General features: G+C 35.0%; 1 protein-coding gene across 1 annotated transcript in view; it reads left to right on the top strand.

Annotated features, from left to right (window-relative positions):
• The first annotated feature begins 599 nt into the window (after positions 1–599).
• Positions 600–18,655, top strand: part of LOC140154337 (RIMS-binding protein 2-like) — a 150,741-nt gene continuing 132,685 nt past the window's right edge. Inside the window, 1 exon segment of the mRNA XM_072176910.1 lies at positions 600–905. Coding sequence (XP_072033011.1) covers positions 807–905 — 99 coding nt within the window. The 5' untranslated portion in view covers positions 600–806.

Below are 18,655 nucleotides of genomic sequence, written 5' to 3'. Positions count from 1 at the left end.
GGAATATTAACACGAGAAGGATGTCGTCACTGATCGATGGAAGACTATGCAACACGTAGAGTTGGGAACTACGATGCCATTGGTTGAGAGGCTCATTATGGATGATTGGGATTCAATGTGAGTGTACGAAGCGGGAAAGTTTCCTTGTCTTATGGCATTGTGATTTTGACGATTACGGATGAATGTCTCACAGCCTTGGATGTGTGCGTAATGTGTGTATGTATGGATCCCATGCAACAACTTAACTACAATTTGTGCCTAGCTCTATCTGTAGGATATATGTACTATTGATGTGACAATGCTACAGGTGGAATACATAACATAACCCCAATTGATGAAGTTACTCATAAGTTTTTGCTGTGTGCATATTGAAGTCTGATAAGTCATCTACGGTGCAAATTCTATGGATTCTTGTCTATGCTACAGTGCTTACAAATTACCAATTATACATTGCTGTTTTATAACTTGAATTTATCTTCTTTGCTGAACTGTAATTTAACTTTCTTTTACATGTTTTTTATAATTTTGGATCAACTTAAGCATTATCTTGAATATTTTTATATAATTTTACATTTTGGATGCAAGTGGCAGCTCCACTCTAAAAGCTTCTGTTTCTAACGATGTACATTCAACGTCTTCCAGTTTATTTGTATCAACGCAACCAACTGTAGTTTTTTATGTTGTACAACAAAATCTTATGGCTAACATTTCTTTCTGGATGTGACGGTAGTAAGCAGCAACTTCAATTATTATTGTGTGTGTTCAATCAGCTATGCATTGTGCCAATAGAGGGCGCTGTGTGAACCATGATGGCGGTACAGACAAGAGAGTACTACCAGGATAGGCCGAACGGATTACTTTCAACCTCACACGTAGTAGACAACTGTGAATGCTGTATATCAGTAGTAAGGGAATTCCTTTTGAAAAGTTACTTAAAAATAAGATTTTAAAAATCTTGTTTGCATGTCTTCAAGGCCTAAAATATATTGTAAAGATAGCTTTATGACTATGAAAAGTATAATATTCAACAAGTTTTGAACCCAATAATTATAGATGTATGGATATGAAGATTCATGGCAAATTTGTACATGATTGTAAAAATTGCATTATTTGTTAATGCTAAAACTATGATAACGATACTTATAGTAGATCAGAAGTGCAACATGTATATTTTGGGCCTTATTTTTGAATGTCTTAATCATTTGTCTATAGAAATGTTTCTTTTTTCTGACCAGTGATGTTGTCATGCCAATTTGAAGTTTCAGACCAACTTATTGTCTGTAAACTTTCAAGTTTAATTTCAGTTTGTATATTATTCTTCCATTCCTCTAGTGATATTTTGCTGTATTTTTCTGTCAGTTAAAACCGTTTGTGATTTTTCAAATGTGGCAGGTAAATTCCAAACATTTCTAATTGCTATTGTGATAAGAACTCCCTATAAAACAAAACAAAAATCAAAGCAAAACACCAACTCAACCAACTATGTCAACACAACAACCAAATAAGACAAAACTAGCACCAACAATTACATTGCTAGCAGGTGTTTGTGTCTATCATACCATAATGTAAACTTCCCTGTTTGGCACACATAGTACCTTTCATTTCAGAGGTATACAGTAACACATGATTGTAGGGTGGATATCACTTTACACACATTGATCCATACATACTGTGCTATCTGAGGTAGATAGCAATACTTACACTATACCATACATAATGATGTATCAGGAGTAGGTAGAAACATACACATGGTACCATGCATACAGCCTATCAGGGGTAGATACAACAAAAACTGTAAAATGCATATTGTGGTTATCAGGCATAGATAGCATTGCACAATGTAGAATATATATTGTGCTATCAGCAGTAGATAGCAATGTACAGTATACCATGCATACAGTGCTATCAGGGGTAGGTAGCAACAAATACTGTAAAAGGCATATTGTGCTTATCAGGCATACACAATGTAGAATATATGCTGTGCTATCAGCAGTAGATAGCAATGCATCACACATCATCATCACATCAATATCATCACACATATTATATTTGTAAGTGTACCAAATGGAGTTTGTTTTATTAGGCTGATTGAGTGCTACATCTAAGTACTTTGACAGCTTATTTGATATTTATTTTGTATACATTTCATTTTTTATTTTATTTTATTATGTATATTTTGTTGTTAAAAACTGGCATTTATTTGATCACAGTTTTTGAAATTTATCTAGGTCGTCTTCATCTAGTATGAAAAGAGGACACAAGAGTAAATATTGCAATATCAGATTCTGTAAGAAAATACAAGTTTTGGGAAACTAAATATGGGTATATTTCTAGGGAGCTATCTGTTGTCATACCGTCATACTATTCTACCAATAATGGATATATAACATTCAATTTAACATACACAACATGGGCTACCTTCCAGCAAATATGACACTCAGTGTCAGAACATAGAACAGGCTATTTGTATTCAAAATAGCACATTATAGTGCCATAAAATTATAGGTATTGATTTAAGAAATGGTTGATATGTGGAAATCAATATAGGCATGTCTGTCTGAGTGATGCATTGAAGGACTAATAAAAGTTTTATGGAATAATGTAGATGTGAATTTGAAATGAAGTTTTGGATGAGGAAGATGTCAAGACTAAGTTTGGTTGATAGGGTTGATGTCTGGTCCCAGGGGGTTCTTAATTTTGAATTGGATGTGTGGCTGTGATTCTGAAAACATAACCAAATAATATACCAAAAAGAAACCCCAAAATATACTAACTTTGGAATATTTCTGTTCAAAATATGTTAAATTGCCCAATTTTGGAAAAATCTTGCATATTTTGCACAAAAAAACAACCCCAAAACAACAAAAACTAACAACATGAGAAATCTGTACCATTTCCAGATTTTTTTGAAAAACATTCTTTAAAAAGAACCCTGCCTAAACCAATTTTTTGAAAATGGTGATCCCAAAATTATACCAAAAAAGCCTGAAAAAGCACCCCGAATCTGCTGCACATTCCTGTACCCACATTTCCAGTAAGACCCCCAGGTGTTTGGTCTGGCAAATAGTGTTGACCCAGGGAAAGGGCAATTTCCCCATCACAATTTTCCCCCAAGTTTCCTTCAGTTGCCTCATGTTAAAAATTATTAGTAAATGTTACTTTTTTTCTCTTGTACTTGATTTCCTCTCGTAAGTATTAGAATAATGGGCTATTCCAGTCAATTCATACACCCCCTATGTAAGACATAACCTTAGTGTCCCACACAGGTGTGTAGATTTCAACTGGAGTCACCCATTCAGGTAACCCCACTTGAAACTCGCACTCCCTGTGTGGCAGATTGAGGTCATGTCTTCCATAGGGGGTGTAAGAATTTCAACTGGAATAGCACAGTATGAAAAACTATGGAGTATTGGTTCACCTCAATTTAATTTGGCCTTGTATTTTTACAATCACTTGTTGAAATAACAAACATGCTAGACCCTATAAGAAATCAGGGTTATATGTGCTGAATGTCTAATGTGACTTGTGTACATTGCACCTATGGGGTGTGTGTAGAGCAATAGATATGTGATAAGCTAGAATGGTGTAGTAGTAGCTGGAGGAAATCATTGGGAAATTGCATAGCTCATGAGTACAGAATAGATGGATAGCAAACAAAGGCTTGTATGTGTTGTGTATTTGGACTGACATCATACGTGTAGATAGTGTTTGTAGTAATACATCTGTTGAGAAACAAAACAAACAGTTGTGAGCTACTACAGAGTAGTCTTGATTAGAGTTTTCATATTGTTTGAGTTTTTTGTTTGACAAGCTCTTTCCCGAAGACAGGAGTATTCGATAGTCAAGTGTTGTTGATTACCCTTGATGGCGCAATATGCAATGTTTAGTGTGAATTGCTACCTGATAGCGCAATATGCATTGGTACAATTTGTATAGCAATTTGCTATCTACTCCTGATAGCACAATATGTATTAGTACAGTTTGCATTGCTATCTACTCCTGATAGCACAATATGTATTATTACAGTTGGCATCGCTATCTACTCCTGATAGTGCAATGTGTATTGGTACAGTTTGTATTGCTATCTACCCCTGATAGCACAATGTGCATTGTGTAGTTTGTATTGCTATCTACTCCTGATAGCACAATTTGTTCTGCTATCTACCCCTGGTAGCACAATATGCATTGGTACAGTTTGAATTGCTGTCTACCCCTGATAGCACAATGTGCATTGTACATTTTGTATTGCTATCTACCTCTGATAGCGCAATATGCATTGGTACAGTTTGCATTGCTATCTACTTCTGATATCACAATATTGTGTTTGTGTTTGTTGCTATCTACCTGCTAGCACATTATTTATGGTGATTAGTGTGTGTTGTTATCTACCACTGATAGCATAGTATGCAGTATACAGGTTGTATATAGCTATCTACCCCTGATCCTACACTGCTGCTTATACTGTTACCTGTATTTGAAGGGAGTGTTTGTTGCTGTTTATGTTGAAACTGATGCATTAGCAAGCACTTGCAACTTCTTGTACTTTTATGTGCATAACATCACTTTTGTGTACAAACCAATCTCTCTTTGTTTAGTTCATAATTTCTAATGCAACAAGTGCATTCTAATGACAGCTGGTCATTTTTGACACTTCTGAATTAAGTAGTATTTGGCAGTTTTTTTAACTGAATATATTTACAACTAATTAATTTAAAAAAATTAAAACTAATTTTAGTTTAAAAAGCTGTGTTTTACTTGTTTTAAACTGGACAAATCAATGCAGATGCACTGAGATGCTGATGCATCTTTAGGGGCGAGAAGCAGCATTTGTTTGGTGTGGAAGGGCAATTGGCAAAAGTCCATTAATTGTTTATGATTTTTCTGCAGTTGATCTAGGAGATTTCACAAATAATAAATACATATTTTTGAGATAATTTAATTAAAACCAGTATCTCCCTCAAACATAATTCTATTCCTCACTGAATTAAGTTATTTTACAGTACTATTAAATTTTTACATGTCTAGCCTACTCTAGTACTCATCCTAACCAGTCTTTAGCTCAGATGTTTGGCAGGTGGTTTGAGTAAAACTGGTAATGTGGCTTAATGGTATCAAATCATATTGAAATGTAATCAAGACCCACTATTTGCAAATGTTACTTGCATTAGATGCTAAAAACCCAAGACCTTGTAGCCAAGTTTTACAGAAAAAAACAGGTAAAAGTGGGTCAGAATTGTTTACTAGAATCAGTTTTGTGGTGAACTCTAATTTGCGGTATAAGATGTTGTAAATATAATGCATCTGTGTCTAGGCAACCCAAGTAAGCTACTAGTCTGTGTTTGGGAAAAAAGATCAGTTTTGTGCAATACTATCTATGGAAGGGGAAATTTCACATCATTTGTAAGTACCTGGATTTCAACAAGTATGCTGTTGTACAAGGATGGTTGTTAAGCTTTCATCACCATCTTGGATGTTTTTATCTCATCATAAACTTAGGAGTAGAATGTGTATATCTGTGTTACGAGGTGCAGTTAGTTTGATGGCTTGGTAGGTTCTACATATTGTACTCTCTAAATATAAAAGAGTAAATTTTCACTCTTTCAAGGAGTTGAAAACACTCTAAAATGAAAGAAAGTATATTTTTTAGTCAATATTCACTCTTTTGAGAGTATACCAAGTACTTTTTTCAATCCTTTTAGGGTGAAATTTTTCCACTCAACAAGGGGTTGTCCTCCATTTCACTATCTCGCTCTTTTTTACCACTCTTTCCACTCGGTGTACATTTAGCGAGTACTCTTTTTTAACTATCACAGAAGTTCATCTGTTGTAGTAGACTTCATAATTAATTGTTCAAACCTATGGTCTCAACACAAAATCAAGATGTACCTCAAATTTTCCATCATAACTGGCAAGTCAACTTACTATGTGTTGCATTTAAGTGATAGTGTATGTTATGCGTACCCTTAAATCTTTCTTCAATACCTGTTATGATGACTGAAAGAAAGGTATACTTCAGGTCATAACACGGAATAGATCACAAGAATTGATATGAAATATGGAATAGGAAAGAGACAATGGTAATTTAACCCTTGATCATGGTCGTGTACCTGACATTGCCAGCATATTTCTCAATAATTTCAACCTTTACCTGCGGATCTCATGGATGAAATTTCATGAATAATGTTTTTGAAATGTTTGAAAAGTACAAAACTTTGTCTGTATAAAAACATTTTAAGTAAGAAGTTTCATGAATAACATTTTGTGAATGTTGTGAAAAAGAACATCAATTTTACAATGTATAGCCTACAGATTTTTAGTTGTGGCTCAAGGCATGAGTAAAAATTCATGTAGCTTCATTGTGCGCTTCAACACAAGAACAATAGATACAAAAGGTATGCATATTATTCTTGCCTTAAATCATTCCTGTTGCTATGATACCACCTGGTGCCATTTTGTATGGATATTGAATGCAGCTTATAATGATCATCATTTCCTTGATTTGTCACTAGGGCAAGCACTTTAAGTGGAAAAACTTATGTTCGCACAACTTTATGAAATACTACAAATAAGAGACCGAAAACCAAAACAGTAAATAAAGTACTCAAAACAACAGATTGGATGTCGTTGCCAAGCATGCAATTTTCAAATTATGTTTGCCCCTTCACTATCCTGTAACGATTCTGATTGTATCGCGCAAAACAAGCAACCTAGGGCTGACTATAATAAATACTACGTAGATAACCCACATGATGATAGGTTAGCGTAACTACGGTTGGTCCTGTTGTCAGTCAAGTCATATTTAGGCCTGTGTAGCTATTGATTTAACCTTCAGGGCTAAGAAGTAATGATAATTGCACAGTACTTGACCTATTTCTTACCTGATGCTATCTTGTGCATTTCAATGCTGTTTGGATGCTGGTTTGCTCTTAATTTAGCTCAGATAAGGAGGAAAGAGTGTGTGTGGTGGTTGTGGTATCTGGAGTACAGGTGTAAATTAGGAAGTAGTGCAATTCGTTTGGTTATATTTAGCTGAGCTTTTATTTTACTTCAGATGTGGACAAAGATAGTTGTGTTGATTTGATAGAGTTGCAAGAAATTCTTGAGGCATTGTATTGTGTTCTATTGTATTGCTTATAATCTCCACCAGATTTTGAGAAATGTGATCTGGTGGTTTTGATGATATACAGTGAAGTGAAAATTTGAGATGGTATAATTTTGTACCTTTAAATTACATTGTCAGCAGAGGAAAGGTTGTAATGTACAGTGTTTTGGTTTCAAGAGTACAGGTGGAAATTTGCCATTGATGTAATCAATCTGTTAGTGGCTTTCAATTAGTGTAAGTTGGTACCTTTAGGCAAGCAAGATATCCTTAACTAGGTCAGTGTTTGTTTATTATGAAGCAATATTTGAACTTGAACATTAATGATGGAAGAGTAAATACTATGGGAAAACTTTAAGTGAAAGCTCTTTTCTCCTTTTTCTTTCCTTCTTTCTCCTCTGATAGCCAAAAACCACTTTGAGGGTTAGGGTTAATTGGCCTCTGTTTTCCCTTATTGAGGCCTATACTAACCCTAACCATGCCAAATCTAACAAAGTGAAACTACTGCGCATGTATTTATCCCCACATGATGTGCAATCACCTAAGGTCATATATGTGCATGCTTCCTTTGGCAAGGCCAGCAAACACCCATGTCTACCGTCGGGGATGCACTGCTCTCCGATAGCCAAAAACCATTTGGATTGTCAGGATTGAAGATACAGCTTGTAACATGAGCAACTCATTGCTATCTACTGGAGACATGATATTTAAAAAAGTGGCAACTGTTAAACCTCTTATTTTTTAGAAAGGATAGTTTTAAATAAAACTAATGTAATTCCTACAAATACGTCCCTACAGGCTAATCAAAATCAATAAAGCCACTCTGCCATAATTGGAACATTTCCAGATTTGTATGTAATTTTATGAGATGAAATCTAGGCTAACTGTGTTGACCTGCCAATCTTATTACAGCAAGCAACCTGCTATTTACTAATGCACCTAGACGCATACTGTAAAAGCACTTTATCTGTACTTTCTCACCATGTTGTGAATGTCACGTTTTGTACCCAAAAATGTGGCAACAGAAGTTTTCAAGATGGCTAGAACTGTTGGAGTTGCACATGTAGTCGACACTTTCTACACTCATGTTAGAAATGTTATATGCTGAATGTTGAATGGGGAAAAGTAGGGGAAAGCTGCTGGAAGCTGGATTTAGCAAGACACTTAGATTTACAAAGTGATATAGTGTACCACCATTCATGTTTGTACATTAACAATTTTTCCCCAAACCATTCATTGCCTAGAATTGTACAATGTAGTTTCAAATTTGCTGAAAATTTGAATAAAGATCATTTGCAAGAAAGTTGACTCTGAGATGCTTTTTACACGATTCAAACTAAGCCGTGTGATCTGAAGCACTTAATAAGATAGACCCTAACAATATTAGCTAGTGCACATTTTTATGCCAAGTATTGACACCAGGAACTGAATGTTTTAAAAATTGGTAGGAAAGACCTAAGAGCAGCCATGTGATCTGAAGCACTCGCCTTTCTAGCTAGACTCTAAGAATATTACCTAGTGCAAATTTTTACCCAAGTGTTGACACCAGGAACTACTATGTTTAAAAAAAATTAACAGCCTGACACGATTTACAAACTCAATGCTGTGATTGCTGCCTACCATTGCATTTTTCAATTGAATATTAGTAATGAATAAATATTGAACAACATTGTCTTGCCGTAATGGCATAGATTAAACACCAAGCGTGCTTTATTCCAAGAAATTTATCATTTTTAAGCAAGTATAAATCCTAAGATTGGGTAGCATGGAATGTGTATAATCCAAGATAATGTAGTTCTAATACTATGTTCAATTTCAAATCTACCTGTATGTTTGACTTGGGGATGTGTGCGCAACTTACAAAGCGGCGACTGAGCCCGGGAACATCCGTTAGTGTTTAGGAAGCATTTACGTGTGCTGAATTTTGCGCTTTCATCACTACTTTATATTTGTAGTGTTTTAAGAGAACAGGGTATATATGTCAGAAAGGTTATGAGTCTATGCAAACATGAAGGTGTACCGGGGCTGACTGATAGCTGAAAATACCACAAGAGTTTTGAGATTGCTCCGTGTTCTAATTCCTGTTTTTCGACAACAGAGAATTCAATTTGTTAGAGAGACGTGCTTCTTGAGTAATTTATTTTTTTCTACTGTTTGAATGTGTGCCATTTTGTTGATAATCTTGATGTACGCATGATGGTGGTTATATTGGCTGATGTGAGTTATAACTTGGCAAGGTTTCATTTGGATTTGATTTGTTTTTTAATGATTAATGTGTTTTCTTAAATTTGCTGCCTGTGCAATGAGACAAAGAAATTGAAATTGATATAAAAATCATGAGAAACACCCACTGGGAATAGAAGTCATTAATATCATGGTAAAGAACAAAGTAGAAATCAAATAACGCATGTGGTAGGGGAACAAATTGACTCAGCGTTTTATAGATGTATTCGGAAATAGTGTAATATTAGTCAGTGAGGGTTTAAGTTTAGGATTAAAGTGTCTTAAAAGATCTTGAAAGAATATTGATAAAAGGCTAAATGAGAAAACAAAATCTTCCTTTCTCTTTTACACTTGATCTGTTGACTTTTGCTGTCGGGCATCTATGATACCAACTGTCTTGCATGCTGGTCTCAAATCTGTGTGTTTACACTGAGCACTCTGTATTTTTACCCGGTATTACCTGGTAACCCACAATCCGTTTCAGGCAACAACCAGGACGTTTCTACTGATGCTTAAAAGTACTGAAAATATTTTTCTGACCCCCAAGCTGCTTTTAAGTTCACGATGTGATACATAAAATGAAGAAGTTCAACACCCAGCAACCGTTAACTGTTGTGTTTCCACTGACAGAAATATCAGGTGTCACACCACATGGTCTACCTCATGAGGTGGATCACGGTTGCTGGGTGTCCACACCGCATTACTCTGAACCGATCTGTTTCCACTGAGCACATTAACCGGTAACACTCTAAACTAAACCACATTACCCGCCAACCGTTCCCCAGTAGAAACATGCAGATTGATGCTACTGTATATCCTGAAGCAGGACCACAATTGTTCTTTAATGCTAAAGTAAAAGTATGTATCTCTTTTATACCTTGTAACTTCTTGTTTTATATGGTTTTCAATATAATAGAAACAAGTTAAGAAACCATTGAATTGTTTTTCTCAGAAAGAAACAGATTCCTCAATTTTGTGGGTTATGTATAGGCTTCCATCCATACAGTGCCACAAATTGTTACAAATATGAAGATCATTAAAAAAGAGGCCGTTCAGAAATTTGAATTTTTGCTTATCAATAAACCATATTTTAATTTAAAAACTGGAAAAAAAAATCTTGATGATATAGGAAACATAAAGAAGTTGGTATCTTTTATTCTTGATTTTGTGAAGAAAGGCACCTTATGGATTCAAGAATCAGAGAAATGAGAAAGCTATCATTCATTTTTGCACTACACTTGCAATAGGATACATAGACTCTTCCTAGTACGAGCAAATGGTGATGTGTCTCTCACAGTCTCACACCAAAACAAGGGGGAAATTACCAGGTGATTGAAACATACTTCACATCCCCTATATGATGTCACAAGACCTTAGATAAATACAATTTACATGGATGCCAAGATGAACATGTTTTCACTGAGTGTCAGGTCAGACCTGTCATGTCTCATTTGAAAGCTGGGAGAAATGGCTTACTGTTGTTCTACCAAGTTCTTTATGTTTTCAATGTGCAGTAACTTGAGAATAATTTGATATAAGTATGGTTCAAAAACATGATGGAACCGGCTTTATGTACCTATAATGGCATTGCTGTAAGCATTGTGTAGTCTACAGTGGCTGAAGCAATACACAAGGCTTGTTATACTGTTTGTAACTGGGGGCCTGTTACAGATTATCGTTGGGCAATAGAAGTTGTATAGAAATTGACAGGCTTGTTGGAGATATACACAGTTTTTTGTACTCATCTGAATGGATGGTTGATTTTAATACTATCTAAATGCTAATTGAAGGGTACAGGCCTGTAGCTAGGGTTTATTTTTTGAGGGAGTGCGGATTTTTAAAATGCAGACCTTTTAAAGTGAAATTTCCATTCTAGCTGAAAGCAAACCGTTACCCCCATTACACTTGATTTTTGGAGCCAATTTTTGAGACAAATTTCACAGAAAATTCATGATTTTGGGTATATTTATGTAAAATTTTGACACTTTTGGCTCAATTTTGCTATTTTTTTACAGGCAAAGCAGATGTTTTGCCGATTTATGGGAGGTGTGTTGCATCCGTGCTCCCTCTGGGTGTGTACAAGTCTTGATTCAAGCCCAATGTTTGTTGCATCACACATATATTAGGCCCCCCAAAAATGTTTGTCTCAAACCTCACGAGTGGTTTGATAACAAATGCGAAATGCAATTTTTTTTCATTTTTAATTCCCGACTTATTTTTATGGTATTTTGAGAAAAATTTTCGCCAAATTTTTCCGGAAAAAAGTAAAAAAATTTTGTTGTTGAAATAAACAAAATTTTGCATTTCTTTTTTTTCAAATCTCATGATTTTACAAATGCGCGCGCAAGCTTTGAGACAAACCTTTTTTTTTTTTGCCTTATTCTCTAATAAGATTGAATCAAGTCTAGAGTAATGCAATTATGGTGTGTTGCCATATTTAGTCTAATTAAGTTATATTTAGCACAGAATGAATGTCAGAATGACTCGATGGTAATGATGTTAGTATGGGCAATACAGAAAGTAATGACATTAGCCGGAGCAGTAATTTGTGCAGTTATTTGACAATGCTCATTCCTCCTTTTGCTATTTTTCTTTTAACAAAAGCTATATGGAATGGGAACTTTAATAAGGCACTTTTTCCTTGTTCATTTCTATCTATTATTATAGCCTGATGCATTATTTTGATAAGTATATTTAACTTTGCTGCTGTCAGATGCTAATGTTGTTTATCCCCAAACCTGAGTGTCCAAGTGTAATAGCAGATACTCTGTGCATCACACATTTGGTCTCTAACATTAACACTTTATTCTTACACCCTTATTTGCCAAAGCAAAGTTGAGACAAATTCACTGTTGTATTATATGGTCATCTTTAAATTGTTGCCATAAACATTTGAGTGATTGATTAGCGAAATGTTATCCTTGTGCTTAAAGTCAGATAATTAAGTGGAGATATCTCGTTAAATACATTAAGTATATGAACAGAGAATGAATGATCCTAAAGAATGTATTTAAGCGGAGGGAAGACTTCAAGGGAGATGGGGGCAGGAAATGGTCTATTGAGCATTTTCTTTTTTTTAATGTCTCTCTGTTGCCTACCAAGGTCTTCAACCTTTGTAGCTCAAGGGTTAAGTGGATGTATATTTGTAAGGCAATAGAGGTATCTTGACACTCTGAGTGTTATAACAAAAAAATTTAAGCTACAAGATCTTAAACAAGATAAATGCATTATAATCACCTAAGACCCCAAGGTAAGGTTCCTTGTATTTTTCTGATGTACGATTAGTCCCAGTGCCTATAAACAGGGAGACAGCAACAACCTTGTAACACAGGATTCACTGCCTTATGTTTATTTGATGTCAGAGTTTCCCAAGTGCAGTGTAAATATATAGGCTATAGACAGATATTGAAAACATTGCTTGTCTGACCACCTGCCTCACCTAGGGCACATGGCTTTCTAACCTAAGATGGCTCAAGTTAACGCTTCTTAGAACACTGTATAAACCTAATGCTGCGTATGCTGCATTAGGTGTCACATCGGAGATACTCGAGATATTTTCATAAGACGATGAAAGGGCCTACTCATGAACTAATAAACTAATAGTACAGTTAGCTGTGGTTCGCATTAAACATGTCAACGAATGATCTATTAATAGTTTAGCATTAACACATTTGTCAAATTAATTCTTCATAAATAACATTGCCAATATATATATTCTGATGGTAATTTGATATATCTCGAGAGCCACTGACCAGTATGCCGCATGATTGTTCTCTATTGGATGTTTTTGTGTGGAATTGGCTTGCGTCAACAATATTTTCATTTCAAACTTCTTTATTTTGTCATCTAATGCTGAATTCACACGACCTGTAGGCACAGGTGTTGGCAAGAGGGAAAATGTTGGTGTATCTTGTACTTCCATCTATATTACATGTGTCTGTTTAAAATATTGGAATAAAATTCAATGTTGCTATCTCACTAGCACTTCACTGCTTACAAAGACAGAGCCAAGGGCAAAATTAGGTAACAGCATTTCCAGATTTAGGCTTGAATTATGTTATTTATGCTATGCTATTTTAGCATGTTTATTTGTTTTCCCCTGTCCCTTGAGATTCTTTGATATTCAATGTTGCATTTTACAGGTTTTATCTATACTGTCAGAGATGCCACTTTTCATGTTTTAGCCTGAATTCAGGTTTTTTTTGGTCCAAATTGCTACATTTTTTATTTATTTTTAGTCCGTTTTGGGGCTTTTTGGCCTGCATTCATGTGCTTTTTCAGATTTTTCTCACCAGTTTCAGGTTTTTTGAGTGAAACTGAGTGTTTATTCACATGGTTGCTTGACTTGATTAATCCATTGTTTCAAATTATAAATCCAACCTCCAAACATGAAACCAGCACCAACTTCTGGCTCCTTGCTTGTTTTCCACTGTATTATGTAAAACTCATGATAATAATAAAAGCATTTAGGGCCTACAATAACTACCTTTATGATATAAAAATATCAGATAATGAAATTTGATGTACCATATTATAGTCAATATTGTTTCTGCATTATGACACTTTATGAGTTAATAATCTGACATGTGAGTTGCATAAAATCATTTTTGGATGTCACAATATAGACAAAACTGGAGCAATGTGTTGTGCACAAGAGGTCAATGTGAAATTAAAGCAACACAATTATGTAATATTTGACGAGATGTTAAACAACTTTCTGTGAAAATCAATCTAAGAATGCTATAGCGAATAAGGAATTTAAGATGATATTCCAATATATCATGTTGGTAGTTCCTCATACTAGGGGAAAATCCATTCTCCGGATGATGTAGGTGGGGCCACAGATCATCTTGTATTGGTGGTAGATTGCAGTAGTATTACCAGAGATTACAATTGTGTGATTGTTTCCTGCAGAATATAGTATTAAAAGTGTTGCTATCTTCAGAAGATAGCACACTTCTTTCTAACTAATCTGTGTCAGAGTTGCATTCTGATAGATATGTGCTAATCTACAAGTCACGACATGGTTGATTGCTAGTGTACACTTAACTAGAAACATGAGTTGATGATTGGATGCATGCTACTATGACCTGGTTAGTAGATTGCAAGTATTGGAAATTGAACCGTTCTGGTGTTGTGTGTGTGAAATGTATAAGATTTGCTATCTTCAGTAGATAGCACACTTGTTACCAACTAATCTGTGTCAGAGTCGCATTCTGATAGACAGTTGATATATTGATGCTCATCTACAAGTCACGACATGGTTTATTGCTAATGTACACTAACTAGAAACATGAGCTGATGATTGGATGCATACTACTCTGACCTGGATAGTAGATTGCAAGTATTGGAAAGTTTCTAAAATTGAACTGTACTGGTGTTGTGTGTGTGAATGTGATTATAAAATGCAGTTCCAAACAGTAATTAAGTTGACAAAGACACATTAATTTAACAATATGAGTATGTGTTTATTGGCTTTTAAAAGTTCCTCTGGAGAACAACACATTGATTTGACTAATATACTGATGATGAAGTTAGGTAGATTGATTAAAAGGTTTAAGTCACAACAAGGCAAGTGGTTAGTGTCCATTAGCCCTGAAACATGAGATGAACAGTTACTGACCGGAGTATCATGATGCAGTATTCATGTCATTAACCAATTGCTGCATACTAGCAATTTTTGTTTGTTTGTTTGTTTTTCTGGTGCTTTCGAACAATTCTTAAAATAAACTCAAGCCATGTAGTTTGCAAAAAGTTTGCAACCAGCTTCTCTTTTAAATGCTTGGAAGTGAAGGAAGTAAGAAACAATCATGTCTTGCTTCCCTCGGAAAAGCCATGTTGCCGGCTGATGTCTCTTGCCTATAACCCTCTATAAACCATCTCACGTCCCAGCAATCAATGTTGTCGTATAATAGCTGTGTGTTCTGATTGATTATAATGCAGTGGATCCTTGATTTTAAGACCCATGATGGGGATATAACTGCTAATCTTCAAGTCATGAGTATAATGGGTGCAGCTAGGATTTTACTAGTTAGCAGGCTAGGGAAAGGGGCCAGAAAGGACAACACTTTGTCTTTCAATTTTTCTTAAGGTGATTGCCCACTAAGCAGGTGAATGTGTGATTGAGAGAGGGGACCTGGATGCTATGGAATATGCCAACAAAAATATGCTAATAATATTGTTCAATTCAATTCAGAATCAATTCAACTTAATTCCATTCAATTTATAAAACATACAAACAATTGATTGAGGAGGTACCCAAAAGTTGAAAGAGACCTGAAAGCAAAATCTGTTCTTACTTGAGGAACTTTATGCATAAAAGAAGTAAAAAGATTAAAACTTTCAACTGCACTCACCAGGTTATTTTCCCAAATATTTCAGAACCAACTGGTTCCTTCCTCAGTGGGTGATGGTGTGTGAGATGTTGCTGAAATCAGTGTTTCTAGAAGATCTTCTACTAGAGTTGCCAGTTAGTTTCACTGATTTCAGCAAGCTGTTGTAAACTGGAGATAGTTCATGCATAAAGTTTAAACAATCTTTGGAGTTCCTTGAATCCCAATAATCTACATATGCTACTTTTTATTCGTGCACTGGGGATTTCAACAAAGAGTTTCAAACCCTTTAATACAAAACTGAAAACCCTACATTTCACCATAATGGTGATTAAATATTGAAACACCTCTCCTAAAACTTGCATTTTATGAGCCATTCTTGATGTGTGTATGTACATTACAGAACTCTAGACATACCCACCAATGCATATTGCCTTACATGTTACAAGATGACAAGGGACTAGAGAATGAAAATGTGGTTAAATAGAGCATTATTGAACTGTTCCCTGTTAATGTCCTCGATATCGTTGGCTTAGATGCTTCATGCCGTTCATCCGCTGTATTGCTCTATCATTGATTAAATGTTAGCAATACAGGAAAGGCTCACAATAACACCAGGAAAACATTGATGATAGCTTTATGTAATGGACAGGTGGAACAAGACCTCTGTTCATTTCAACTTATTAAAGAATATAAAAAGAGTTGGTTTTAAGTTATAATACATGTTTTGATATCAAATCTGTGTTAATGCTCTTTTTGTTATCTGTGATATTTTATTGACGATTGTGTGTTTGTGATGGTTTTTGCTCTGGAGAGTATTATAGTGAATTCAAATCTCGCTCAAAAGTGCAGACCTGGTAATATGATCCTCTGTGTATTGGAAGAAAGAATATGTTGTACTTTGAACTTCTCTAAGTAAACATCACTTTATATTTTGTGTGATTTTCCTGTGTGGATAGTTCTTTGATTGGATGATCGCCGCAGAGTGAGACGGCGGCTTACGGCAAGCTTCCGTCTATTAAATGTCATGTAGTACTTGTAGTGTTTGGTAAGTGCCGGAATAAAGATTCAAAAGTATGATGAATAGAAAGTTAATGTTTAAAATGGCTTTGGTTATTATTAATAGTATTGTACTTGTATAGATTAGTTAGTGAATGTTGCCATGAGGATCTTTGTTTCATTCTTTAATACTTCAGTGTTAATTTTAATGGATATTATTCTGTGATCGACATTATGAGTTAATAATAGTTACCCTTCACCTTTCTCGATGGATGATTGTTAAGATGTCTAAATATGACATCAATGAGATCTTGGAAGAGTGGTTTGGTTTTGGTGTTATATAACCAGTGGGATATTTTGTAACATTGCTATCTTCAGTAGATGACTTAAAGTTTAAGTTAGTGAATGTTGTTACAAGGACCTTTGTTTCATTCTCCAATGCTTCAGGGTTAAATTCAATGGATAATATTCCATGATGTCTATGTGATTGTTATTATGATTTAATGATTGTTACCCTTCACCATTCTTAATATATGATTGTTGAGGATTCCAAATCTGAGTTCAGAGTGATTTGGTTTGGTGTTACACATCCAGTGGGATATTTGTAACATTGATATCTTCAGTAGACGACTTAATCAGTCATATTCTTGTATCCGCAGTAGACCTAAAATTTGATGGGTTTCATTGCCTGTATCTTTACAAAAGACCAACACATTTGTAGTGGATTGCTATCTTTAGTAGATGGCGATTGCTATCATAGTGATTGCTATCTTCATTTATAGATAGTGATTGCTATCTTCAGTAGATAGCTATTGCTATCTTCAGTAGATAGCTATTGCTATCTTCAGTAGATAGCGATTGCTATCTTCATTAGATAGCAATTGCTATCTTCATTAGATAGCGCTTGCTATCTTCAGTAGATAGCGATTGCTATCTTCAGTAGATAGCTATTGCTGTCTTCAGTAGATAGCAATTACCAGAAAATGCTTTTAGTCTAACCTGTTTCATCAGCAAAGTGATGACTTAACTCATTATGCTTACTTCATATACTTAATAGACATGGTCTGAACATGCATCCACTTGCCTATTGTGTACTCTACCCCACTTTCAGGACAGACCCTGGACAGCTCAACTAGTTTTGATGAAAAAGTATTAGACATGTGGTCCAGTTGGTCTTGTTTATAGGTTAATTTACTTTATGTATAAAAGTCACCTCCCAAAAGTCTGATTAAGGTAATTCAGTAAGTTGACCCAGATAAATAATGTGGTAATCATCTTTATCCAGGTATAACAATCAACTAGCAAGAATTGTGTTCTGTGACTTGTTGTCAGCATGTACCTAATTTACTTTTTATTAATTGAGTACTTTCATGTTTGAAGCAAGTAAATTGAGGTCTAAATTGGTTAAGTTAGTGATTTGGTGAGGATTGAAAATTCTTTTGCTCAGGATATGCAAACACACTGAAACAATTCTAAGAGCCTTTTTCAAAGTAAAATGAATATAACCTGGGGATATGACATATGTGATTCTTGATATGTGCAGCAATATAAGTACTACAACATTCATTTGGTAAATTCCCAACTTGCGCTTAAATTTAATTGGTTGTATCTATCTGTACAAAAGCAAAATGGAATTTCAAAGTAATTTGATTTCAGATTTTTGCTGATAGCTTTCAAAATTATCCAACCTGACAAGTGAAAAATGTAATTGGCCAATATTTCCAACTCCAGTCATGATTAATGCATATAGCTGGTAGAAGCTACTCACTCAAGAGGAGTAACTGATTACTAATTACAGCACTAGGCATAGATCTCAACACAGTGCAATCAACTGATTCTGGTATTACTAAGATATATTGACAACGTTCCTTCCTTTAACCCTGTGTCAAGTACTGGCTACAAAGTCAATGTACAAGTAGAATCTTTGGGTGAATGTGACATTCTAGATTTTAGGCATCTACATGAAATGTATTAATGTAGAAATACCATATTGGTGACAACT

Source organism: Amphiura filiformis, chromosome 1, assembly GCF_039555335.1.
Source record: "Amphiura filiformis chromosome 1, Afil_fr2py, whole genome shotgun sequence".
Taxonomy (NCBI): domain Eukaryota; kingdom Metazoa; phylum Echinodermata; class Ophiuroidea; order Amphilepidida; family Amphiuridae; genus Amphiura; species Amphiura filiformis.
The sequence above is the reverse complement of the archived record's forward strand: the minus strand, read 5'-3'. Positions and strand labels throughout refer to the sequence as shown.